A 27,111-nucleotide genomic window follows, 5' to 3' on the forward strand; every position below is an offset into this window, starting at 1 on the left:
TTATACTTATCAAAATATAAATTTGTTTTCAATCCAGAATACCAATTCATTACTTATAATATAACTTAATCACAATACCAATTCATTACTTACATATTTAACTTAATCATATTGACAACATTAACGAACATTTTTTAATCAGAATCCCTTAAATTTGATTATTGATAAATTGTGATCAGATGTGCTATGAGTCTTATGTTTTACAGTTGAAAAATAAACTTGTGTTTTCTGGTAAATTAATCATGTACTGGCAAAACTTTAGTATTTCTGTACTGCAGTTTCTTCATTATGGTTTATTTCTTATCTGTCAACGTACATGCCAAAACGAGATATCTTTGATTAGCTCATCCATTTGGCTCCAATCCATATACAAGTAGACAGTTGAACAAAATTGTGCTGCTCTCTGAGGCCAATGTGCAAAACAAAACACAACAATCCAGACAAAACAAGGCAGGCCTGTTTTACAGCACAATTGTGACTGTACATATTATAATATGATATAAGAAATATTAAGAACAGTATGATTAAATACAGCAGCAATATATAGATATATAGATTTGCAAAAAATACTGTAGACATGTAAAACTAATACTACATAAGAGTTTGAGTGACCACCTCATATTCCAGCTCACTACCTATGATGTTGATAAGTAGGGCTGTCAATCCATTCAGATATTTAATCACGATTAATCGCAAATTAATCACACATGTTTTATCTGTTCAACATGTACCTTAAAGGGAGATTTGCCAAGTATTTAATACTCTTATCAACATGGTAGTGGGCAAATATGTTTGCTTTATGCAAATGTGTGTATATATTTATTATTGGAAATCAATTAACAACACAAAACAATAACAAATATTGTCCAGAAACCCTCACAGGTACTGCATTTAGCATACAAAATAAGCTCAAATCATAACATGGCAAACTGAAGCCCATCAGGCAACAACAGCCGTCAGTGTGTCAGTGTGTTGATTTGACTATGACTTGCCCCAAACTGCATGTGATTATCATAAAGTGGGCATGTCTGTAAAGGGGAGACTCGTGGGTACCCATAGAACCCATTTCATTCACATATCTTGAGGTCAGAGGTCAAGGGACCCCTTTGAAAATGGCCATGACAGTTTTTCCTCACCAAAATTTTGCGTAAGTTTGAAGCGTTATTTAGCCTCCTTTGCCACAAGCTAGTATGACATGGTTGGTACTAATGGATTCCTTAGGTTTTTCTAGTTTCATATGATCCCAGTATCTTCACTCTAGCTTTAAAACTAAAAATCGCAAGTTGCGTTAAAGACATTAGAGGCGTTAAAACAGATTTGTCATTATCGCGTTAACTTTGACAGCCCTAGTTATAAGTACAGTTTGCATTCTGTATATTGTGTTTGCTCAGCAGTCAGGTTGCATTGTGGCCTCTGTCTTGCTCTCTTTCCCCTGCTTTCTCTCTCTCTTCGTTTATCTTTGGTTCCATCAGGAACACAGCACGCTCCGAGGGTAAACACAAACAAACAGGGCCTTCCCCTCTCTGCTCCCTCTCCCCACCCATCCAGGAGAGTTTATGTGGGATGGAGCGATAGCATCTCTCCGCTCCATCGTCTCCATCGCGCCACGCTGCACTTCACAAACACAGAGAAAACACACATCGGAAATGTTCACTTCAGGCCTTCACACAGGCCTTTTATTTCTCTTTTATCTGTAACGGAGAGGCTTCAGCGACACTCAATACCCCCCCTCCCTCTATTTAGACACACAAGGATTATAGAAAATCTGGGGACAGTTAAAGAAGATAGACACATTTCAGGATTTTCATTCACTCCGAGCTCGTTCCCACAGTCTGTACATTTGACTGAAACTGTATATGAAACTTCTGGCCATGCACACATGCTTAACATTTTTTTAAATCATGAAATAGGACACATAGAGGTTGATGCTGCACACTTAACTTTTTCGACAGAGACAGATGTCTGTGTGGTTTGTGTGTGTGTGAGGCTGAGGATCATAGGTACACAGCTGCTGGAAATGTGCATTCTCTCACTCTCTGCTCGTTTATTTTAGTGATTATAATCCCTCCATCAAACCAGAAAGGGCCCAGACTCCATAATGATCCTTCCCAAGGGCATAAGGTGATGATTGGTGCTGCAGCGGCAATTATCTTTCCATTTCTCCCCTCTCTCTGTATCTCTCTTGCCCTTTTTTCCATTCTTTTTATTCTTGAAAGCCAGCGATACTCTCTTGTTACTAATAAAACTCACATAACACACAGATATGCACTGACACAGACAGACAGACTCACACACACACACACAGGCAGACACCGCTTTCTGGTCAGGTTTCACTCGGGGGTCCAGCGGTGGCAGCCCCATCGCAGTGGGGTGTGTGTGTGTGTGTGTGTGCGTGCATGTGTGTGTTTCTGTCTGTTAGGCGGGGTCAGACCAGTACTTGTTGATTCTGGTGCATCGAATTACTGCCCGTCTGTCACGTCCAATTACAGCCTCGGAGAGCTGACGCACACAGCCTGCCTCTGTACGTGTGTGTGCGGGTGTTTGTCGCTCACCTCCAGCTGTGTCGTGCTGACGTGACGAGCCACAAGTATCAGCTTGTGATTCGGCTGGCTTGGCACTATTTTCATCGCCCTCAGGGATAATCCCGTCGCTTTTGATTTAGTCAGTATCGCTGAATTAGTCCGATGATTAGCTATTTTTCATAATATTTACGATTGGATTTGAAGAGGTGGCTGGACCACTATCTATGTATGATACAGGTGCCAAGTCCAAACTCACTTTAATATTAATTAGGGGCAGTTCATAGGCCATTCATATGTAGAGCTGCAACAATTAATCGATTAATCAATTAGCTGTCAACTATTAAATTAATCCCTAACTATTTTGATAATTGATTAATCGGTTTGAGTATTTTTTTTAACAAAAAAAAAATCTAAATTCTCTTATTCCAGCTTCTTAAATGTGAATATTTTCTGCTTTCTTTACTCCTCCATGACAGTAAACTGAATATCTTTGAGTTGTGGACAAAACAAGACATTTGAGGACGTCATCTTGGGCTTTGGGAAACACTGATCGACATTTTTCACCATTTTCTGACACTTTATAGACCGAACAATCGATTAATCGAGAAAATAATCAACAGAGTAATCGACAATGAAAATAATCGTTAGTTGCAGCTCTATTCATATGCATCCTGCATGTCCCATGGCACTGTCTCCTAAAATGACTTCCACTGGACTCTGTACAGTTTTCCATGCATTTACCATATCTTTTTTTTTGCCGTCAGAATAGATTCACCATGTGTGAGGAACTGTTTAGCCTAGAGCTCCTTTTATGCGATACAAAAATCAGCTTATTCAGAGTGCTGTCAGACTTAGTAATAACGTTAGACACACTGATCACACGTTGATCTCCTATATACCTGCAAAGCTGTAATTGTGTCTAAGCATTCTGAACTCACTAACTGGCTTTTACATGCAGCCGTTTCTGAGTTGAAATGTCAGTTTAGGAAACTTACAGCTTGGCTTGGTGAAACACTGAAAACATTTCAGCCAGGGAATTTTTCTCTTTTAACTTGTTTTTCTTTGTTGCTGTCTGGAGAGAGTTTATACGCCCTCATTGCTTCCAACAACGTCTGTTACTCTGGCTCACCTGCTTGCAACTTGTTGCTTAAACTGTGTCTTTTGATTCATACTTCTATAAGTGTGTTATCAAGTTTGTAGTGTTGAAGCTTCCAGTGTTGATTTATCCCCCTCAAGTACCTATTAAATATCCAGTGTTGCTACTTCTCTTTATGTGAGGTTGCACAAATCGTGGCTACGCAAGTGTTTACAGGATGTTTCATATTCAATAGTTTCATATCAGAATGTGACTTTCATTTGATTTCCTACAGCATCTGATCTGGTGTTCTTGGCTAGTGCGCAGTAACCACTTGGCACACCCCTTAGTTTGTGTTTTGCAACAAGTGTAACTGAACTCCTCTTTGTTCAGCTTAAAAGTGTCTCCTTATCCATGTGACTCCAAGTCCTCTGCTCTGCTCCCAGAAAAGTGTGAACGTGTGAACTTGAAGGCGAGTCAACTATCGAGGAGCAGGGGAGAGAGTTTTAAAAAAAACGACAGAGAGAAAGAGAGAGAGAGAGAATCGGGGGTTTATTATTTCTGTCCAGTGTTTTCTTTCACAGTTCCATCACCCAGTGTGGAGAGGGATCCTTTTCCCCCCACTCACCATAGGTGTCAGGGAGGCCACACACAAACTGTGCATGTGAACGTGCACGGTCTACTCCACACAACCACACTCACATGCGCACACTCATACGGATGTCAGCAAAGGTCACAGCACTTACACACTCTCTCTCTCCATCACTCATCACCCTCTTCTGTCTTGGCTGTGTCTCTTTCTTCTGAGAGAAGTCTTGTTCTTCTTTCACCACGGCTTTTTTTTTACGTCCTCAAATCTTTCCTTTTGTTTCTACTTTACACGGACTGGTTTCCTTTTTGGAAACGGAGCAACGAATACACCTTTTTCTCAAATTATCTTTTGCCAATATAGTGTCATTCTAGTGCAAAACATTTCCATGATGAGTTTTTAAAACAAAAGTGTACTCAAAGAAAACGCTCTCTCCCCCGGCTTTTTGCTACTTTGTTTCCAACCCGCCTCCTCGTCCTCCTCCTCTGAACTCCTGTCGCCCCCCTCAGCTTCCTCTTTCAGCTTCCCAGGGTGCCATGCGGGAGACGGCGGAGCGGATCGGAGAGCTGGAGAAGGCGCTGAGGGAGAGCATGAACACCTCCGCACATAGGGAGGCTCTCTGGGCGCAAGAGGAGACCGCCCGTGTTCAGGCCCAGAGACAGGTTTACACAATGTTTCTCACACACTGATGGAAGACACATATACACACTCATTCATACACACACACAGATAGTCTCATGCATCCCTACATACAGTAGGCAGCCCTCCTTTTTAAACTGAGTGCAGGTCACCTTGGACTACTGAAAAAAATGCAAGGAACTTAACTGCACACCCATGTGGCTAAGAGTGTAACTACAGGCAGACTGTGGTTGATAAATTATCCTTAATCCCTTAATATATAGCTCTTAACCAAAAAATATCATGATAACAAACGGGATAGTCGTATTTTGCTTCCTGTCTTTTCTTCTTAATTCAGTTTTTATTCTTTAAACATGTTTAATTTTCTCCCTCTGGACTGAAATTTAAAACTGAAACTAAAACTTACAGCCCTCCTCTTTAATTTTCTGCCTCTCGTTATGTTTGCCGTTGCACGCTTGACAATGTGAGCATGTGTTTAACACATTGTAAGTTTACGTGCATGCAATCAGAATTCATTAGCAAATCTGTAGACTCGTAGTCTCGATGGAGTACAGGCTGCCCTTTTACTCTGCATGTCCTGCTATCTATCTGCCTTTCTGACTGCCAGCTGGTCAGTCTACATCTTTAAGTGTATGTGTGTGTGCATTTGTAATGCGTGTGTGTGTGTGTGTGTGACAGCGTAGGTGTGTCTGTGGTGGGAAAGAGAAACAGGGCAAGGGAGTGTGTTTCCTCCTGGTGTGAGCGTGCATTTGAATGAGAATGACCTTGCATCGCTGATGAGTGCCACAAGTAATACGAGAGCAATCGGCGGTTAAAACAAGAACTAACATTTTTCGAGGCAGAACGGTGGCTGCGTTGCTTCAAACACACATACATTATGCTCTCAAACACACACACACACACACATTCAAAGATAGAATCTGATAGAGGAGAACATTTAAAGATGAAGCGAGGAGATTGGTGGACAGAGCGGGAAAAGTAAGAGGAGGTCAAACTCAGTTTAGAAAAGTCTGCGAGAGCCAATGCTAACTGTGGCTGTTCTTTTCCTCTGTTTTTTTGCAATTTCTGTACTTTACACGCTCGACTTACAGTCAGCATGGATACTGTGTTTATCAAACAATATTCTGATCCACTGAGAAGTCCGAAAGCATATTTATGTCTGCGGGACTTTTCGCACGCATAGACTAGGGATGATTCAGCTTTGACCTAAGTTTACCCCTGTGTGGCCAGAATCAGGGAAATCCTTTCCTAACTTGTGACACTCATTGACCCCAAAAGTCAACTTGCTTTTGTTTCAAGTGAATCCAGACCCTACACATAGAGAATATAATGAGCCAGCATGCAGTCATACTGGCGACGACTACACTTGACACGAATATTGAGTCAGAATAGAGTTGCAGTCGCGCTACGAACACAAGGAAAGGTACCCATTTGGGCCTGGCACTGCTCCGTCGTTGATGCTACAGTAGGCGCTGTCAACACCCTGAACTTTATGAGCCAGCGTGACGTCACCGCATACGGAGGCAGCGAGTCAACATGCCATTAACATGCAGTTATACAGTCGTCAGTCATCCGCCGCTCTTGCCTCTGGAGAAACAGAGTGTGTGGAAAGGGATGTTGGGGGTGGGGGGTGGGGGGGGTAGAGAGAGGGACATCACCTGACCCTGGCACCGTTTCAGAGCGCCTTGCCAGACTCACATTCTCACATTATTCTCCCCCCTACCCCACCTCACTCTTTCCTTGCTTTTCCTCTTTCTTCTCCCCTCTGTCCCAGAGTAATCAGTCTCATGATGTGTAATGCGCTGAAACAAGTCTTCCATCAGCCTGACCTGCTGAAATGGAGCATGGGTAATGCCCTGGGTCACTTTTCTTCACACCCCCGCTCTCTAAGTCTCTCACTCCGTCTCCGCTTCTCTCCGTCTCTCGTCTTCCCCCCCCCGCCGTCATTTCTGCTGTCCATCCGTTGTCCCGAGCCTCGTTGTTTCCCATCTGCCCTTCTTAAGTTGTCTCACCCGATCATCTCCGCGCTGTCCCTCCATCTCCGCTCCCGTCTCTCTCCCTCTCTCCCCCTCCGTGGTGTTTGAACTAGGCCTCTGAACCAGCAACACCGACGCAAATGGACAAGAGGGGATTTGGCCCTTACCTCTGAGCCCCCAATCAGCTTAGCAACTAAAGGGGCTTTGGGCCAGTCTTAGCGAGCCTTAGTCCGGCTGGGGGGCTTTGCCTTGAAGTTGAGCTAAATTAGCACGCACAGGCTCACCGCTAAGCTGATTAGGTCCCTAATTTCACTAAAATGCATTGTATTCCTTATTAATGATGTGATTGTGAAGCGAGGGCTAGCCTGGGTGGTGGACTAATGGGGGGACTGGGAGGTAGGCAGTTGGCGCATGAGGCTTGATAGACATGTGGTGGGTGTAAATGGAGTTGTGTGTGCGTGACCCTTGGCTTTCAAGATGAAAAGACTGGCTTTGGATTCCTTTAAGCCTGAAAGAAGACATCAAACATTAAACACGGTGTGATTTTGGACGGCTGGATGTCTTGTTGATATTGGGTATATTAACCGCTGGATACTACTGAGGTCAGTTGTTCTTGGCAGGGACATGGGGTGTATTTTATTTAAAACAATGCTTTGTTACATTTCTAGGAAGTCATGACTGAAAGTTGTCACTTTTCCCACCGTTTTCTGTACTCCCCGCTCGCGTTGCTTTCACCCTTTCTTCTCTCACTCCATATGTGATATTCATGACCAGTCAGTGAGCATATTATCTGACATCTGTGAAACACACCTAGAAGGCCAGCGGAGATGGAGAGTGTCCTGAAAATGTGTGAACGATTTGGCCCCTTCATAAAAGAGGCCCATTCCTTTTTTTCATGTCCTACCCCATGGAGTGCTTCCCCCTAATACTCCCTCTCTCTGTCTTTTTTTTCCCCCTTCACTTTCTCTCCCTTTGTTCATTTGAGATTCCAACCCTTCAGAATTTATCGTTTGACCATCTTATATCACAAATCTGCAAATCATCAGAACTGAACAAAGATAAAATGCAAATTCTCGCCGCCTCCCATTCACATCAACCGAACACGCCTTCCCGGCACGGCATCCTATTGTAAAGTACTTGTTGTTAGACAATTACACACTTCCTGTCTCAGGATAATGACGCCCTGAGGTCACATCCTGTCTGTCAGACACACAGGTTGGCTTGCATGGCTGGAGGGCATGTGGGAGGGGATGTAGTTGAGGGGTTGAGCATTATTCTCACCTGCTCTGAAGTAGAGCCACACTTGAGAGTGAGATAGAATAAGTGGAGAAAGGTGGGAGAGACGAGGGAACCCTTGTTCCCAGTCCAAGGGTCAGCGGACGTATCATTTAACTAACCTATGAACCTCTGTAATTTCACCTGCTCCTAGATGTCAAGCGGCCATTTGTTGTCATATTCAAGCAGTCATTTCACCTCATTCTTGCATTCCAACACCCCCCCCATGTAGACAAATAAAAGTGCACTAAAGTTTGTTTCTGATTATTTGATGTCCATTTGTACATGTATGAGACTGCAAGTAAACAATAGATCTTCTATATTGAATTTGAACGTAACATGTTATATGATTTAATGAACACAGAGTCATGTGAGTGTCCTGGTGTGTTTCGAGACTGTTTTTTTAAACCTCTGCGTAACTGTCTCCCCTTTGAATAGTTGGAGGATCTGATGGGGGCTTTGGAGAAGACACGCCAGGAACTGGACGCCACCAAGCTGCACCTGTCCTCCACTCAGCAGTCCCTGCACGAGAGAGACGGACACCTTAATAGTCTTCGCCAGGAGAGACGGCGACAGCTGGAGGAGATTCTGGAGATGAAGTTAGTTTCACACTCACACATTTGTCTTTATATACAGCATTAGATCTGCACAGTATCTACAGACCAATTCGGCGAAATACCGGAAGTAACCGAGTCGCCATTACTGCGGTGGCATCTCCCTACAATACGCACTCGTTTGTATGCAAGCTAAGAAGTTTACAATTTTCTACTTTTACCTTTACTTTCTATGTAAAGTTGCTTTGGACAAATCATTTATTATCTAAGGCGACCATTTATGTAAGTTACTATGAGCAACCATGGATGCTTTCGGCTGAAGTTAGCAGACACTACTAGAGTCACTACAACTTGCCACTGCAGTAAAGGCGGCACCACTAGCTCGCGTAACACACAAAGTGGTCGCTAGATTCGTCTATACCTTATCTTTACCTTAATTTACCCTATGTACCTATTTACCTTCTTGCAAAACTAACGCTTTTCATATTGCACACATAATAATAATCGCATAATATGTAACCATGTTCTATATCCTGTACATTCATGGCTATGCATTTCTCTAATCAGTGAAAGAAAGACTTCAACTTGGCTATTGCAGTAATTTGAATGAATTAAACTGCATTTACATCAAGAGAAAAAAACACAGTGTGTAACGCAGAGCAGCAACAGTTGCTGGTAACTACAGTAAGATAAACAGTCGGAAAAAACAAACCACAAATGTTTGTGGTAGTGTCTGCACACCCAGCCCGTAAAAGTATATGATCAAGGATCTTTTATGAACATTGGCACGGTTCGCTCAGCGCTTCATCAGGCTCATTCTCATTACCCTGCACAGCACAGCAGCACCGTCGCTGCAGCAGAAACCTGTATCTAATACTGTATTATTTTATACGCTCACCTGTTCACATGTGCGTGTGTGTTATAAAGACATCAGTGCCGAGGTGTGTCATGAAGCAGGATCAGCCGGTGTCTATAGCTGCCTTGTGAAAAGTTACATTTATTGAGGACAGGTGGTGCAGCAGCAGGTCAGAAAAACGTGTGTTGTTTTTATCTGTATGTCTGTGTGTGACAGAGCGAGAGTTAGTGAAGGAGGGGAAAAAAAGAAGTTAGGAGTACTGGCTGCATTTCCATGTGAAGTTCAGTGATCTGTCAGTGGAGCGGCTACATGTGTGTTTGCTTTGAGCTCTCTGATTGAAGGAGCATGGAGCCACATATCTGGTTGTCATGTGCCACGGAGAAATGCCTTTAATGTCAGCCACTCAGTACAGTACAAAAGGGAAGGCTGGCACATATGTATTGAAAACACAACTTTTAAAATCCATTACGCCTCACAAAGCCTCTCTGATCACACTAACTCTGAAGGAATGTGTGCATGTCTGCTTACAGTATGTGTATGTGCCGGAGAGACCGAGAACGAGAGCGACCCCGCACTTGTGATACAAACCATCTTCCCGTCCGTTCCAATTTCCACCATCCAAACATTAGCGGGGATGTTTAGCAGAGGAAACGTATTACATGTGTTACAGACACAATCCGTGCTTCTAGGTATGTACGTGAAATTCAAAAAACGCTCACGTGGACCTGGCATGCGAATGATGCTTTTGTACTTTATTGGCGCTCGGCTTGAATTATTATTACATTGCCATTAGAGAGATGTCTTCGAAAAAGAAGGGTTGCGTGATGGTTGGTTGACACAAACAGAAACAAAGTAGATGGGATTCTTTGCTCTTTGTGTTCTAAGACTTTGACTGAATGCAAGTCTGCACTGGTAAGAGCTAATGAAGGGGGCACGAGTGTGTGTGTGGTCTCTTGTGGCTTTGAACCCGTATGTGTCTGTGTGTATGAAGAGGTCAGAGGCAGGGGTTTGGGGTCACTGATGATGAGGATTAAAGGACTGTTGAATTGCGAGGGGGGGGGGGGGGGGGGGGGCGAAGCTTCGTGAGACTGACTCGCATCTGAAAAAGCCGCAAAGATACGCATGCAGAACGCACACACAACCTCAGTGGAACTCACATGTAATCACTCACGTCTGCTAGACATGCACGTACTTACACAAACTTTTTGGCTTTCTGCTTTAAAAGGGGGCCATATTCCCACAGCACAGCTCTGGTCCAAGTTAGCACAGGGAAAACTAAACAGGAAAGATAAGGGAAAGAGAAAGAGAGGTAACGAGAGAGAGAGAGAGAGAGAGAGAGAGAGAGAAAGCAAGAAGAAAATGAGAGAGAATGAGAGGGAGGGGAGGATGGAACGGAGGGGCTGCACAAAACTGAAGTATTTCAAATCTTAGAAATCATGAGAGAAGTTTGATTGCATGCCAAGTTTCTCCTTCTCACCGCTGTAATGTGGCATTTGTCAAGAAGACCAGCTGAAGCAAACCATGTGAGGCACGTTCCCCAGTGAACTGGGGAGCTCTCTGTGTGTGTGTGTTGTTTAATGTGCGTGTGTGTGTACAACCCAGAGAGAGAGAGAGAGAGCAGACTCTTGGCTTTTCAACACTGTTAATGAAAGAGACAAGAGGGGAAAAATCATTTTCAATATCCTCTCATTGCATGCTGGGCTTCCTAGCTTGTTTTTTGGGGGTGGGTGGGGGTGGGTAGGGGGGTGGGGGGTGTTTGTGAGGGTGAGCGGGAGATAGAGAGAGACAGAGAGTGCATTTTCACATTTGCCTTTTCAGATATAGAGCCGAATGCTTGATGTATAAGGAGCAGTGCGGGTCTGCTCTATCACCCCACACCAGATTGAGTTTCCTCCATACTGTACAGTACTCTCTCTTTCTCTGTCTCTCTCTCTCACACTCACACACACACACACACACAGATGGCCTCCAGAGGAGCTAGTCATTAAATGAGTCTAGGGTCACAGGGTGTAGGTGCACAATAGAGAAATTATGTGTTTGGACATTTTGAATAGCTAGTCATTGAGATGTTTCCATAGTCTGAATGGGATAATACTACATGCCACAACATTGCAGTGGCTTACTCAACCTGATCCTCCTGTAGACACTGGGAATGTAGCTGATATTATCTCTGTTTACATTTTGGTGATGGAAAATGATGATAGAGCAAAGAAAAAGGTAGCGGCGGCAGCTTTGAGGCAGGCACATAAAGAGATGCAGAGTTGACAAAGTGGAAATTTTTTTAGAGGTGCAGTAGAGAGAGAAGAGTTTGAGAGATGGAGGGGAAAATCATGCAAACATTAGTAGAAAGAGAGTAAATGGGGAGACAAGGGAGAAGTCGTAGCAGAGAGTTAAGGAGGAAATAGTAAATGATGGAAGGAAAAAAAGGATGATAGAATGAGGGAGTGATTGATGGAGGGGGTGATGGATGGAGGAGGAGAATGATGGAGCAAGTGGTGGAAGAAAGAACAGGGAAAAGGTCGAGTTTAGCTGTGAGGGGTGGGAGGAGGCCGAGTCTGGTTAGCAGAGGAGGAGAGCTGGAGAGAGGGAGAAGAATGACTAAGCACAACATATTATGTATCAGCAAACACCTGCACCACATCCACCTGTTGATTCACATTTTGATTTTTTAAGTGCAAGAAATTTGAAAATAAAAATGTTTTTTTGGCAAAATTATGTTCATGCTGAGTTTGAGAAATGCAGAAAGATGTACAACAAGGCAATGGAAATATAGATTTAGAACATGATGACGTTAAGTACCTATCTTTTGCACATTTCTCTACTTTAGCAAACCACAAGTTGGACAAAAATGCCACATAGACAAAGAACACTGATTCCTCAGTGGAACATAAAAGAAGGAGCTCTGTCAATTACACACTCTTTTGTCCCTGCCTTGAATTTTTGCTTAAAGGGTGGATCCACCTGCGTTCTGTTCAGTTTTTTTCAAATGGAAATGCCCACTCAGCCGTTACACAAAACAGTGACGTAGGTTTCCAAAGTAAGCTAATCAGTAAGGTTATGAATAATGTGAACGCTAGCACTAGCTGAGTTAGCTGTGCAAAATTTTTAAATAACTGAAAGGGTTAGTTCTGATTTTTTGAAGTGGGGTTGTATGTATACTCCTGTGTTCTGTGAGGTAAAATGACTGTTTTGTGAATGTAGTCTGGTCTCGTTTTGAAAACCGCGATATAATGGCTTCAAGTTACTGACGGTGAGGTAAAGCGGCTGTATCAAAAAAGTCTGTATCAGTTGAAGTGTACGCTATATTTAGAATATTTTCACCGCTTTACCTTGCAACCAGACTCCATTCACAAAAACACTAATTTTTCCTTGAGGAACACTTTTTCCGGTCTACCGCTGCATTGATCGGTTAATTCGTTTGTCATTGTGTGACTTTCGGATCCGAACTAACGTGGCGTCAACACAGCAGTACATTGCTTAGCTTCCCTGCTGGTACTCCTGTCTGCTTCTCCAAACTGGGAGTGTGTTGACCGCCATCTGAGTTACTGTATGTAACAGTAATACACTGACTATAAGGCTGTATATATACTGTACATGTAGCAGCGTCATCATGCAGAAACCTAGTCCGTTCACGTGGGAAAAAGGTTTTAGAGGGGCTTGGGAAAATAGTATTTTTTTACTAAAACATACGTACTTTGACCAAAATTTAAATACATAAGGAACACCACTATAGCTACAGAATGATATAAAAATCACAACCTTAACAGTAATTTATAGAAAAAACAGTTTCACATTTTCACACTTTCTTCTGCCAGAGTTTTGTGCTTAGAATTTGTGGACTATTTGAATAAAAACCGTTTGTGCCGTTCTGCAAAAGCAAAATATCGACTATATCTTAACGCTCACTCCTTTTTATCATGTCATTAACTCAACACGCAAAGGCAAATGAGCTATTCTATTTGCAGTGTAACTGTAACAACCCCTAACCTGCAACCCTGAAATTCAAATCTATCCGTGAAGTGTGTCCATGTATCCGTTTGTTGGCTAGTTACAGTAATCCGTGGCATAATGAAGCTTAGAGCAGTAGCGACGTTATGACTTTCAAATCCCCAATGTAGACATCCTGTCTGCACAGCGCCATTGCCATGGTTACGCTGACTAAACACACAGAGAGACCAGCTGTACTGGCAAGGTCATGTCCCTGCTCACTGATCTCTCCGAGGGGCCTGGACACACATGCACACACCCTTACCAACTCAGATAGACACACATGTACAGCATGCGTACTCACATGCACTCGTTGAAACCAAAACAGTACACACGTTTATATATTGCGTTCACTTTCACACATACTGGCAAAATCTGCAGACAGGTATGGTGTTGCAGTGCCATTGTTGTGATAAGTAATGATGAGACATGGAGCGTCGGTGCAGTGTGTGAATGGGATTCTCTGTGTTGCAGTGATGAGGAGGGGCTGACCACACATCACCTTCGTCTCTCCTCCGCAAGCGGGTTTGTGTGCGTGTCGCCTCGTGGGAACTTCGGGCCATTCATCATGTCTGTCTGTGCTCCCGTGCCCTCTGACACGCGTGTTTACCTTCGACATGTGTGTCGGCTGTGGACCTGTAGGTGTGTTATTATGTCAGGGCCTAGGCATGCTCCACCCTCCTCCTCCTCCTCCTCCTCCTCCTCCTCCTCCTCCTCCTCCTCCTTCTTTGAGGTTTTGTCAATGGAGGGCTTCATCACATGGAAATCCCTGCTCCTAAGTCCTTGTTCAGTACAGTAAGGTAATGACAGACTTCTACCTGGGTCCCGTACAGTAAAAGCTTCAAGGGGTGGAGAGTTTGCTCAGTTTAGTCGCTTTTTGAATTGTGCTCTTTCAGCTCATGCAACTGGAGGTTAAGTTGCCATAAATTTCACTTTTTCTGACCCATTTTTCCCAGACCATGCTATTCTCTTGGACTGCACTCTGCAGACGTCATGTCTTGATCTCACTTCTCTCAGAGTTTGGCCGTTCTAGCATCAATTATGGTTATTTCTTTTTTATCACTACTTATTAATATTTTATTGGCGCTTATATCCGCATAGTATTTTTGGCGAGCATTGACCCACCCAGTGCATATGAATTCTTGGAGGTTTTATGTCCTGTACAGTATGTAAACCCTGACTTGAGTTTTGTACAAATTGGCACACAGATGAACACACACTCTGCAGTACGGTAACTGCTGGGTTGCTGTGATAGAGGAGAGGATTTGTGAGCCATGGAGGGGCCGGGTGAAGTGGCATTGGCTGTGTCCGAAAATCACTCACTACTCACTATATAGTGAGTTCACTATTTTGTAGTGCTGTCCGAGTGTATATACCCTATGTAGTGGACTCAAAGTATTCCACAATGCATTGTGAAAATTAGTGGACAACGGTGATCACTTAACAGGCACTATATACCATCATGCATAGCGCCGAAGGAAAAAATGGCAGATGGACGAGAGGGGACACAGCAGCGCGATTGAGGCAAATCCATGCGCAAAAATACGGTATTTGATGTGAGCAGAGCAGTTCATCATAACTCGAACGGCCACAAAGTACTTTGTATTTATTCATTTGGGAAAATACGCTACAACTGTCACAACGGCAGACAGCAGTGCATCACTACTTTACTCCTTCCGTTCTTACCTTTCACAATAAAATCCTAACTCCTTCCGTTCTTACCTTTCACAATAAAATCCTTACTCCTTACTTAATCCTCAGACATACGCTGCATCACTGTTTACCAAGGGGAAACTTAAATTCCCAAGTGTTTTTCCTTTTTGCAGATGAGCTCACTATATAGTCATCTACATAGAGCCCCCTGGATGGTGAGTAGGAGGTAGTGAATGATTTTGGACACAGTCATTGTCTCCTAAAGTCAACTTATGAATGACTGGAAGGCTAGAGCTGTCTTATGAAGCTGATGTTGAACTGAAAGATGCGCTCAGAGGGCATTGGTCGAAAAGAGAGGACAGCACATGTACTGTACTGTATGTCAGTGTGTTTAGTTAAACTGATAGACAGAGATGGAAGAGTCTTTCCAGAGACAGAAAGAACTTCTTGTCTTAATCTGAAGACTGACGTAGTGAAGATCGGGGGTGATTGTGACACACAAAAACAAAAAAGAATGTAGTGATTGACAACTGGAGAGGAAGATATGAGGCCACGTCAAGGAGGCTATTGCATGTGAAAACTGCTTTTATCTTCGTACTGAGTCAGTTTGCCCCTCTAGAGTAACATCATTCTTACATAGTCTCTTCTTTCTTTTAAAGGCTGACATCCTTAACTTCCTCTGAGTATTAAATGCTCTCTCCCCCCTTCTCTGTTTCTCTCTTGTTCTATCTCTAGACGGGTGGAAGAAGGCCTGGAATTTATCACACATACCTAATAATTACTATCACAGGAAATGGTCCCTGAGGAAGTAGGTGCACTAGCTCTGCTAATTAGTGTCAGTCGCAAACACACGTGCACACACTTGCATGCACACACACTCACACACAGCTAATTAGTGTCATTTGGCTGATGTAGAAGTCTCGAGAAAGCCCAATCTGATTGGCCTCAGGGAGACTAACACCCCCGAGTTTATCCGGTTGTATAAATCTCAAGACTAATTGATTGGAAGTCTTGTGTGTGTGTGTGTGTGTGTGCGTGTGTGTGTGTGTGTGTGTGCGTGTGTGTGCGTGTGTGCGTGTGTGTGTGTGTGTGTGTGTGTGTGTGTGTCGCAGCATTTAAGTGTGTGCGTGAGTGGGCAGTTGATTAGGTGGGCCCTGCGGCCATAAAGAGGCTGACCAGGACGCAGGACCCAGAGGTGACCAGTGACGGCCTCCTTAACGACGGCCTCTGCCCTCAGGGTCAGCAAAGGAATGAGGAGAAGGAAGGGGAGGTCAAGCGAGGAGGTGTTGTCCAAGTAGAAACATAGAAGCTAATTTGAATTTAGATAAATAGAGATATAGAGATATAGAGATATAGAGATATGCAGATGGATAGATCAACAGCAGCAGAGATGGAGCACAAAGGGTTAACTGAAAGTCCCAAGGAGAGTGTGCAGCAGTGAGAGATTTTTAGAAAGAAAGCGGGATGAGTTATTTTTAAGTACAGCTGTGTGTAATATGTGCGATGTGCTGCGTTGTAAAACAGCCATTAAAACAGTGGCCTAGTGAAATGCTCTCATGGTTTACCATTATGGGCACATGAAATGCTGGTGTATACCCACACTAGTGAGTCAATGGGCCTTACTGGCATATATTCACACACTGTAAACACCTCCAAGCCTCTGTGGTTGGCACACACACCTGAACTCCGGCTCCTGTTTTTTCCCCTTTGTGGCTTCTCTGGTTACGTCTGTCTGTCTTTATCTGGGTATAAGTATGTCTCTCTGTCTCTGTCCCCGTCTGTGTCTTTGTCCTCCTTTTGTCTTGCACATTTTACAGATCAATTTAAGAAAGGCAGAATCCTGAGAGCTCTCCGTGTTACTCTGCAGTTTTACGTCTATGCATTCTCTCACCTAGTTTTCATCAGAATCACAATAAGATATAGTTACATAAAGCCCTCACTTAAAGCTTAGTCTTTTCTGACTCTTTGTTGGTTTGACTGGACTTTTATTGGCTCCGCACGTCTCTCAGTCTTGCTGAGATGGTTCCCAGGAGGTTTTAATAGAATACAATAGTAAAAAGGACCGCTTCCCAGCACCGGTCTGCTCCAACGCTGCACACCAGTCAGTGTACACCGCAGCAGCCCCTGGCACATCTGAATTGTGTGTGTGTGTGTGTGTGAGTGTGTCTGATCTGGTTAATTCAGGTATTTAGACCCAAACTGTAATTATCATTATGTACTTCTCGGCAGTGGCAGGAAACAGCCCAAGCAAGTTTGGATGAGCGTGTGTATCCTCACTGATGCGCATTGACGGTGTTTGTGTGCAAAGAACAACATGTGCATACATGAATTTATGTGTGTGTGTGTGCATGCACGTATGAGTGCACGTATGCAGCAATGATGTGAAGAGCATGAGAGCTATTAGCAGTGAAAGATAAGCATATTGTGCCAGTGGCTATGTGATGATTTTTCCTGCTCTTGTCTTGGCCCCGCTCTTGTTCATTTGGTCTCTGCTAAATGGAGACATATTGGAAACATGACTGTTCTCTCGAGGGCCGGTGGGTATCCAGAGTTTAGGACTGGAAAGGAGAGAAGAGAAGAAGAAATGAGAGGAGAGAGGAAGGAGAGGAAATGAAAGGAGAAGGGGTGGAAAGAGAATGAGAAGAAATAAAAATAAAATCGGGAGAGAAATTAGGGGCCACTGGAGTTAAGCTCACCGCTAGGATTTGAAATCTCGTAAAAATAAAAGCAACATTTCTCTTATTTGTTTGTGGAGAGAAATTACCGTTCACAAGCATCACAGACACAGTTAAGTTTCACAACTTTGCAATAAAACTTTTGTCTCATTTTTACGATATCGGAGTTGATGTCCAAGAAAAAGCAAAGCAGAAACCCACTGAAAAGGGAAGGAAAGAGCAAAAAAACACACCGTACTAAAACCCAAAGTTTATTTGGAGCAAGCGTCACATCTATTCAAGATGGCAACCGCAGTTTAATCTGTGTAGTCCTTCATCTTTAAAGCTAGCATCAATAAGACAGAGAAGGCCTTCATGTGGGCGCACAGACTGCGCAGAGACAGGACCGGTCACCACTAAACAAACAACACAGGAATCCTGCAGAGACAAGAATGGCTAGGGGGAGTGTGAGCAGAGACAATGGCACGACTTTCAGGCCGTAGATGAAACACAGAATATAGACAGTGTGTGTGTGTATGCGTGATTGAGAATGTGGCCATTCATGAATGTCTCGATATGAAGTTATGCATGTTTATGTCTGGAGTAATTTAAGTCGAGATCAGAGAACTGAGGAAGAAGTCGTGTCATTTTAGCATAAAACATCCAAAGCCTGAGCAAGACAGTATGTCTAACACTGACATTACTGTAACCAAAACCTCAGTGATTTTTTAAAAATATGTATACATTTCAGTTATTATGAAGTGTGAGGCATTTGGAGAGAGGATGAGGTTGACATTAGAGGTTGTGGTGGTGTGTTTCCTTTCATTTCTGTCTGTGTTTACGCTTAACCTGTAGCACCCATTGATGCATTCTGCAACAAAAACCACACTTCTTCTCAGAGTCACAATTCAATCAAACTGGAATGCGCAGAGCGTTAGACATCATACATACAATCCAGGAATTGGCAGCTGTTTCTATGGCCATAAATCCGAAAAGGATTTATGGCCATTTGTAAATCCATTTATAAACCCTATTGGTTTGTCCGTTCTGGGCTACTGTAGAAAAATGGCTGAGCAACATAGCGGACTCCGTGAAGAGGACCCACTTCCTATGTAGATATGAAGGGCTCATTCTAAACTAACGAAAAGGCAACGATTCTTAGTTTCAGGTGATTATACACTAAAGAAAACACAGTTATGAATATTATACTACATTTCTACTAATAGATCCCCCGAAATGTTACACACTGTTCCTTTAAACATACATACAGTCGTCACACATTATATATGATTTCAATGTAAAATCTATAAAGAAAAGCCGTATCCCTGTTTTTTCCTCAGTCGCTTACTCCCTCCCTTTGTGTCACACACACACACACACACACACACACACTCACAGTAACGTGCACTGACATATCTGACATGTCTCTGGTCCACTCAAGGCACAGGTCTCCGGGTTCAGCATTTACTGAAATCAAATGTGTGTGTCTGGCCTTGGGTTACACACTCGATTGAATTAGAGAAATGGTGCACACTTGCACACTTACTCACACACACACACACACACGCACACACACACACAGCCTCACAGGGACACAGATCTCTATTAAGTTAAAAAAAAAAGAGAGTTGAGTGTCTTCTTCCATTGCGAGGGCTTTTATGTGATAAGATCGGCTCGAGGTGCTCTCCTATGCAGGATTCCTGAGCACATCAAACAACAGTAAACCACATCACAGAGGCAGGAAGAGCTCAGCTCCATTAGCCAGCCCATAAAGAACATGTGTATGTGTAACAGGAGAGCCACGCTAGCCACTACAAAAGGTTTATACACACACAGGACAAACATACCGAGGTATGCAGTCCCTTGTCATACTCACAAATTGGTGGGTTTTGTCTTTATCACTATAATATGAGCACATTCTGCATTTTATTCATTCATACTGGGTCTTAACTGGGTCTTCATTCTTTTCATCTCATTGTAACGAATCTGTGGATATATCACACAACACTGGGGGCCCTTCCTTTCTCTATTTATCTGCTGTATAGCATGGATCTCTTTAGTCATATATGACTATTGATCAGTATTCATTGTGTTTATTGCTATATCAATGTTTTGGGGATATTTATGTTATTTGTAACATGGCTATATGGAACTATATAGTGTTTTGAAGTAAAACTCCCAGTAAACAGTCAATATGTAAACAATAAACATGACCAAAACATGGAAAGTGCCTGAGTACATCTTTATAAATTGTATGTATGTATGTATTTTCATCAAATTTATAGTAACAGTTGTAGTCGAACTGTAGGAGAAGACATTCAGTTGCATCATTGTCTATGGGATATTGGTTTTAATGGTGATATGGCCATTGAAATTTACATTTTATTAGGGCTGTCAAAGTTTACGTGATAATAACATGTTAATGCAAATTCATTTTAACGCCACTAATTTCTTTAACGCATTAGTGCAACTTGGGATTTTTAGGTTGTAGCGGGTTCAGTTTTAAAGCTAGAGAGAAGATTATTATTATTTTTTTCCTTTATTTAATAAGGTTAGTCCCATTGAGATCAAAGATCTCTTTTACATGGGAGACCTGGCAAAGATAGCAGCAAGACAGTTATAGTAAAAGTAACAACACATAAAATTAACAACATTAAAACTTGCTTATACAAAGCACTTGCACCCAGACAACCTGGACTGCAGTGATTTAATCAGAGCTTTATACTCATTCAAGGTAACTAAGTTCTGAAGTTGAAAATCAGATTGCAAATTATTCCACGCATTAGGTGCTGAAAACCTAAAAGCTTTCTTTCCCAATTCAGTTCCTACTTTGGGAACAACAAATTGCAAAATGTCCATAGAACGAAGATTATAACTTCCATTTTTTCCTTTTTAAAAGAAGAAATTATACCCAGAATGCTTTTGTAGATAAACACATACCGATGACCAATCCACTTTAGAGTAGAGTACACAATGGTGAGTAATGAATCTCAGTGACCCGTGATACACGCTATCCAGCATGCGAAAACAATGAGCAGAAGCATTCATATACAACACATCTACATAGTCAATAACAGGCAAAAGGGTAGATTCCTTCAGTTTCTGTTTCACACAAAAAGAAAAGCAAGACTTGTTTCTGTAGTAAAATCCTAATAAGAGCTTCAGCTTTTTTACAACATCCTGAATGTGCTCCTTAAAAGACAAGTGGTCATCAATTAAGAATCCTAGATATTTAAAAGTAGATACCATCTCAATGTGTTGACCATTTCTTGTTACAATGTTCTCAGATAGTGCTGATCTTGCTGTTTTTGAAGTGGTAAAGAACATTTTGTTTTGTCTGTATTAAGAACAAGTTGCAGATGACAAAGCTGTTCTTGTACCCTATCAAAAGCGTGTTGTAGATATTCAAAGGCCTTAGCAGGAGTTGGTGCAGAACAGTAGATGACAGTGTCATCAGCATAGAAATGAAAGGCTGAGTTTGGAATATTCTGTCCAGGGTTATTTATATATATAGTAAATAATAACGGGCCCAAAACTGAAACCTAAGGAATCCATTGGTACCAAACTTGCGTTTTTTGTCGAGGAAAAATTGGCATAGCCATTTTCAAAGGGGTCCCTTGACCTCTGACCTCAAAATATGTGAATGAAAATGGGTTCTATGGGTACCCACGAGTCTCCCTTTTACAGACATGCTCACTTTATGATAATCACATGCAGTTTGGTGCAAGTCATAGTCAAGTCAGCACACTGACACACTGACAGCTGTTGTTGTCTGTTGGGCTTGAGTTTGCCATGTTGTGATTTGAGCATATTGTTTTATGCTAAATGCAGTACCTGTGAGGGTTTCTGGACAATATTTGTCATTGTTTTGTGTTGTTAATTGATTTCCAATAATACATATATACATACATTTGCGTAAAGCAAGCATATTTGTCCACTCCCATGTTGATAAGAGTATTAAATATTATTCAAATCTTCCTTCAAGGTACATTTTGAACAGATAAAAATGTGTGACTAATCGCGATAAACTATTTTAATTGATTGACAGCCCTACATTTTATATTAGGCAAGATTGAAAATATTTTTCCTTTTTCCTTTATTGCATCTCCAATGTAATTTCAATGGTAATATAGTTTAGTTAACCTACAAGGGATTCATATTCTTAGTTTATTACCTTACCAGATATATGCATAAGCCTTATGGTTGAGGAGCTATTCCTGATTTATTTTGGGTAGTTATTTTAGGTATTTTTTCCGAGGGCTAGGGCTCAAGAGGTTCAAGTAATGCTCTGGTTTTAAGAAAGTGGCACACGGGCACGGCTGGAATAATGGCCTGGTAACTTAGTGACATGAAATAACAGAAATTCAGGAATCTTTTCGCTGGCCAGATGGCAATCATTACTATGGCAATCACTTTATTAGTACACAACTGGTACAGACACACACACACACACACACCCTACCCAACACTCTCTCCGCAACTGCAACACTGCTCCATCTCTCCATCCTGTCCTCCATCACTTTTTGCAGAAAGAGACGTCTCTCTTATGAGGTGTTTAGTGACAAAAGGCCAAAGAGACACCCGAATACAGCAAGAGAGAGACAGGAAGACAAAGAGAGAGGAGGAAAGGGGTTTCGGGGGGTGCAGAGGGAGAAAGCGGTTGACCCAGATTGAGTTTACCAGTTTTTCTTACATTGATTTGAAACAGATCTTCAGTGTGTCTGCTGTCCAAGCCACAGGCAGTGAGGTATCACCCTCTACTCAGGCTCCAGAGGATCTGATTCAAACTGGATGTCCATCACTCACTATGACTGGCCTTGCTCTGATGTCTTAATCATCTCCTGTGCAGAAGTGAGTTAAGGATGAGAGACGCATAAATTGCACGTTTTAAACTGCATCAAACAATAGCACAAAGAGAAAGTAGGTGTATCGTGATGATGTGGATAGCGACAAATGGATCCCAATGACGGGATGAAATTGAGACACAGAGCCCACCCGGCTCTCTGCTAAACCATCGTAATATGTATTAATCCAGTGGATTAGGCTGCCTGCTAGCATTACAGGCATTCCCGTGCCAGTCAGCGATGTTCTGCCCACTGAGGTTAACATTTAATCCTGAAGATGACATACACACAAACAGTGTTATTGCCGCTGATGCCGCACAGGATGCCAGCGCAGAGGGAGCATGCAAATGTTGACTGAGACTGATACGTGCGCGTTGTGGATGGAGGCTCGTGGTAGCGCAATCCTTGAAAAGTGTGGTAGAGCAGAAAGAGACTTGGTGGATGGCGAGGGGGGAAATGGCGGGTGTTCAGAGTGGAGTTATGCACTATGGCAGGCCCTAATTGCTTGCGGCTCCTGTTGTGTGTTTGGCTTTGTTTGAGCATGTCCAATATAACCAGTCATGGGGGAGCCTCTGCCAGAGCAAACACACAAACACAGTGCTGAACCATAGAGAAGGCTTTTATGGTGTCGAAGACGTCAGTAACATGACACCTAGGACAAACACTGAGTAATAAAGCAATTGCAGCACATTGTTTAGATCCTCCTCCTGGCATGGTTTGTCAGTGTCTCAGTTTCCTGACATCAGTGTCCTGACATGTCACTTTGGGAGCTCCGTGCACGATAAACATACATGCACGCGTATGCACCCAGACATCTGCAAAAACAGTACACATGCAGCATAAACACTAAACGCATGCATGCGCATACACACAGAGACACAAGCCCACATGTACTGGATCTGCACGCACGCCACACTGTGCAGACATCTCGACATGTCAGTCACAGCGTGTTTCGTGCCAGTGTTTCCCCAAACTTCTAAGCAACTTCCTGGTATGTCTGAGTGCATGACTGCAGATAAAAGAGCAATAAACATTTCTTTCTTGCTTGCTGACTTGTATTCCTCACACACGCTTCACCTCCTTTTAACGTTGATGTTCTGTGACAGACATATTTTTCGTGTGTCAAAATGTTTGTGCGTCTATCTGTACCCTTCCCAGCAGCAGAGTCTATTCTGGATCCTCTGTAGCTCCGAGGTGGTCTCCAGCACATCCTCGGCACAAAAAACTAAAGCTGTTTGTTAATGCGCACCATGTCATCACAGTGTAGATGTAAAATGAGCCCAGACTTTTTTGAGTTGTAAGTGGTGCAGACTTTTTCTTTTGACTCTCCCCCCCCCCCACATGAATGTGTGCCACTTTCTCTGTAATTCTGTCTTCCTGTATTATCTCAGCATGTTTCTCCTTCAAAGTCCAGGAAATATACAAAAACACACCTGTATTCTCTCTGCTGTAACAGTGGCGGGAGACCTACAGTAACAATTCTGAAACAGACACCATTTTCACAATATTTACAATACAACTAAACAAATCTACACATGCATGCAGTCACAGCAGGGGCCAGAGCAGGCCCAGTATTGTGTCTTTCAGGGCTCTCAGCCCTGAACATTTATGTTGATGGTTGTGTGCCCACTTTATGACCGTCTTTATTAGTGTTTTGGCGAGAACTGTATAGAACTCTACGGGAAGTAAGTTTGTCACCTGCAAAATCGCATCATTGTGTTTGTCTGCTCAGATAATTGGTAATAGAGAAAAGAATAAAATACGAAGAAATGTATTGTCAAACCAGAACTGGAAAATTTGTCCCCGGTTTCACTTTAATTTAATCTCAAATGTATTTTAGTCCAGGTAACAGAGATACTACTACGCTCCTGCTGCCTTCAGGATATTGTCACAAATAGTCCTAACATCAGTATTTAAAGGTGCTCTATACAATATTTAGAGCATTGGAGCATGGGGCGGCTGTAGGTCAGTGGGTAGAATGGTTGTCCTTTTACTGCGAGGTTGGCGGTTTGATCCCCAGCTCCTATTGTCTGCATGTCGAAGTGTCCTTGAGCAAGACACTGAACCCCAAATTGCTCTCCGGGCGCTTTACAGCAGCCCACTGCTCCTAAGGATGGGTTAAATGCAGAGGTCAAATTTTATGCATGTACCTGTAATATGACACATCTAATAAAGTCTCAGCATTAACATTGCAGCAAACATCTATTTGTTATGTAAAGATATAGAGGAGTAATGTCTACCTGAGCAGAGAATGAAGTCGCTCTCCCTCTGTGTGTGTTGTAATCCGAGCTTTTCCGTGCATTGTTGGCATAGCCAGGCCATGTGCATTTAGTGCATGTGAGCGTGCCCCACTGGCTAGCTCACGGCCGCCGCTCTGCACATCTTTCATACGGCGGTTACAGCTGATAGCGCCGTCCCAACCAACAGTGCCGTTGCGGAAGCGTAGCACCCACCTTTTGTGTTGCCCCTCAGGTAAACACTGTTAGCTCTGTCAGCACTGTTGCCTTTGTTTTCACTGTTAGCACTATTAGCACCGTTAGCTGCAAGCCGCCGGCTCAACTGTCGCCATGTTGAGAGCCGCGTGGAAGCAATCAAAATGCTCCCAATCTTGCATTTAGCACCTTTAAGTTATGTCTATTGTTTTGTTTGTGTGTCTGACAGTGCAAAAGTGAAGGTAGGCCTACATTAGGAGCTCATTTAGTTAATGATCTCACCCACAACCCTCCGATGTCAGTGGAGCACATCCGCGTCTTTACACAGATCAGCACCATCGTAACACTCTTTACTACCTGGTCACAGCATGCACACACACACACACACACATACACACATGGAGGCAGATGCATCAAGCTGTGTCCCCTCCTGCATATAAACACAAACACATTTATGTGCACAAACACATAGATGTAACCCCTTTTAAGGAGCCTGATTTATATGAAGTGCAACATTATAACAAACGTTAATTCCTACTGAAACTCTGAGCGTCATATTCAAGTGACCACAGACAGAATGATCATTTAAGATTCAAGAACAAGAAAAAGTAAATAAAACAAATAGAACTCATTCACACACATACACACACTCCTGTATGTAACCATAGCCAGCAAAAGGACTGAGTGGAAGCCATTGTTAAAATAACTGTGATGTAATCTGCCAAGGGAGCTGGCTCGGCTGTGTATGTGTGCGTTATCTCTCTGGAAATCAGTGGGTCTGTCAGCAGCATCTGACTGCACACTACCACTGGTCTCTTTATTAAAAACCAGACGGATGCTGGAATCCATGCACAGGTGTGTGTGTGTGGGAGGGCCGCCTGAGAGCCCTTATCACACTGTGTTTATGTGCGAATGCTGTCTCTGGATCAGTTTATGCTTTTATGCACGTTTGTGAGAAAAAGCAGACAAAGCATAATACAGGCGAAAGGAAACTGGACTCTAGTGAGACAACCTGAGGCAAAGAGTAGAAAGCTACGAGAGTGATTACAAGGCACATACTTTTGCTGTTTCGTGCTCGCATGCTCGTGCGTGTACCCGTGTGTTCGCACTTTGCAGTTTACATTTTTCATACCCTTGTTAAATTTTAGAGGCGCACAATCATTCCACGAACAAGAAGTGCCATAATGACAAGAGCGCAGGTCGTTTCAATGTGTCTTCTTCACACGAAATGTATTCACAACCACTATACTTTACAAGTACGGGTATGTCTCTATTGGGGAATCACAGCGACTGACGAACACGCAAACGCAATGACACGACAGGCTCATTGCACCAGAGGCGTGATCTGTCTACACTAGCTTCAACGTACAAATTACCCAGATTATAGAGCGGTATGGGTGTATATGTCTGTGTGTGTGTGTGTGTGTGTGTGTGTGTGTGAGAACGTGTGTGTGAGCGTGCGCATGTGTGTGTTCTTGCGTCTATCTTTGTGTCTACTCACTGTGTGTCTTTTAGTTTATCTGAGTTTTTGTGCGTGCTCAGATGTGTGTGTGTGTGTGTGTGTGTGTGCTTCCAAACGTGTGTATTCCTGTGTGTATTGACAGGGAAATAATAGTGAGGTTTTTTATCAGAAGGCCAGGTAGTAATCATGTTACTCTTTGATCCCATGATCCTCACTGATCTGTCTAAATATACAGCAGACCTGTCCGGACCTGGCAACAGCTCCTCTAATCAGCACCCTTACCTAGCCCACTGTGTGTGTGTGTATGTGTGTATATGTGTGTGTCAGTGAGAGACTCTCTGTCTGTCTGTCTGTCTGTCTGTGTCTGCGTCTCTGTCTCTCTTGCATAATTTCTTGCTTTTACTATATTTTTCCCCTTAACACACTTTAAAGCACTTTAAAGCACTTTAAAGCCGGGCTAATGAAGTCTGTATAAGTGAGTATGTGGTCAGAGTATGTTTGTGTAGCAGACTGTAAAGAAAGCATGCGGTTCCTGCTGCTTCAACACAAAGCAGAGCAGTTTGAGCCTTTTTTTTTGTTTTACTTACATTTTA

At 42.9% G+C, this 27,111-nt stretch overlaps 1 protein-coding gene across 6 annotated transcripts in view; it reads left to right on the plus strand.

Annotated features, from left to right (window-relative positions):
- The window catches only part of LOC119489419 (ERC protein 2-like), a 184,098-nt gene that overhangs the window by 88,277 nt on the left and 68,710 nt on the right, over positions 1 to 27,111 (plus strand). For 4 of the 6 annotated variants that reach the window (XR_005207175.1, XM_037771807.1, XM_037771802.1 and 1 more), the window contains 2 exons: positions 4,696 to 4,848; positions 8,515 to 8,675. Coding sequence is in view for 5 of the 6 variants with exons in the window: in XM_037771807.1 (XP_037627735.1) it covers positions 4,696 to 4,848; positions 8,515 to 8,675 (314 nt within the window). In the remaining variant the exon portion in view is untranslated. The remainder of the gene's footprint in view (positions 1 to 4,695; positions 4,849 to 8,514; positions 8,676 to 27,111) is intronic. The other 2 variants (XM_037771806.1, XM_037771804.1) reach the window with 1 other exon arrangement.

The sequence above is a fragment of the Sebastes umbrosus genome, chromosome 6, assembly GCF_015220745.1.
Source record: "Sebastes umbrosus isolate fSebUmb1 chromosome 6, fSebUmb1.pri, whole genome shotgun sequence".
NCBI classification, from domain to species: Eukaryota; Metazoa; Chordata; class Actinopteri; order Perciformes; family Sebastidae; genus Sebastes; species Sebastes umbrosus.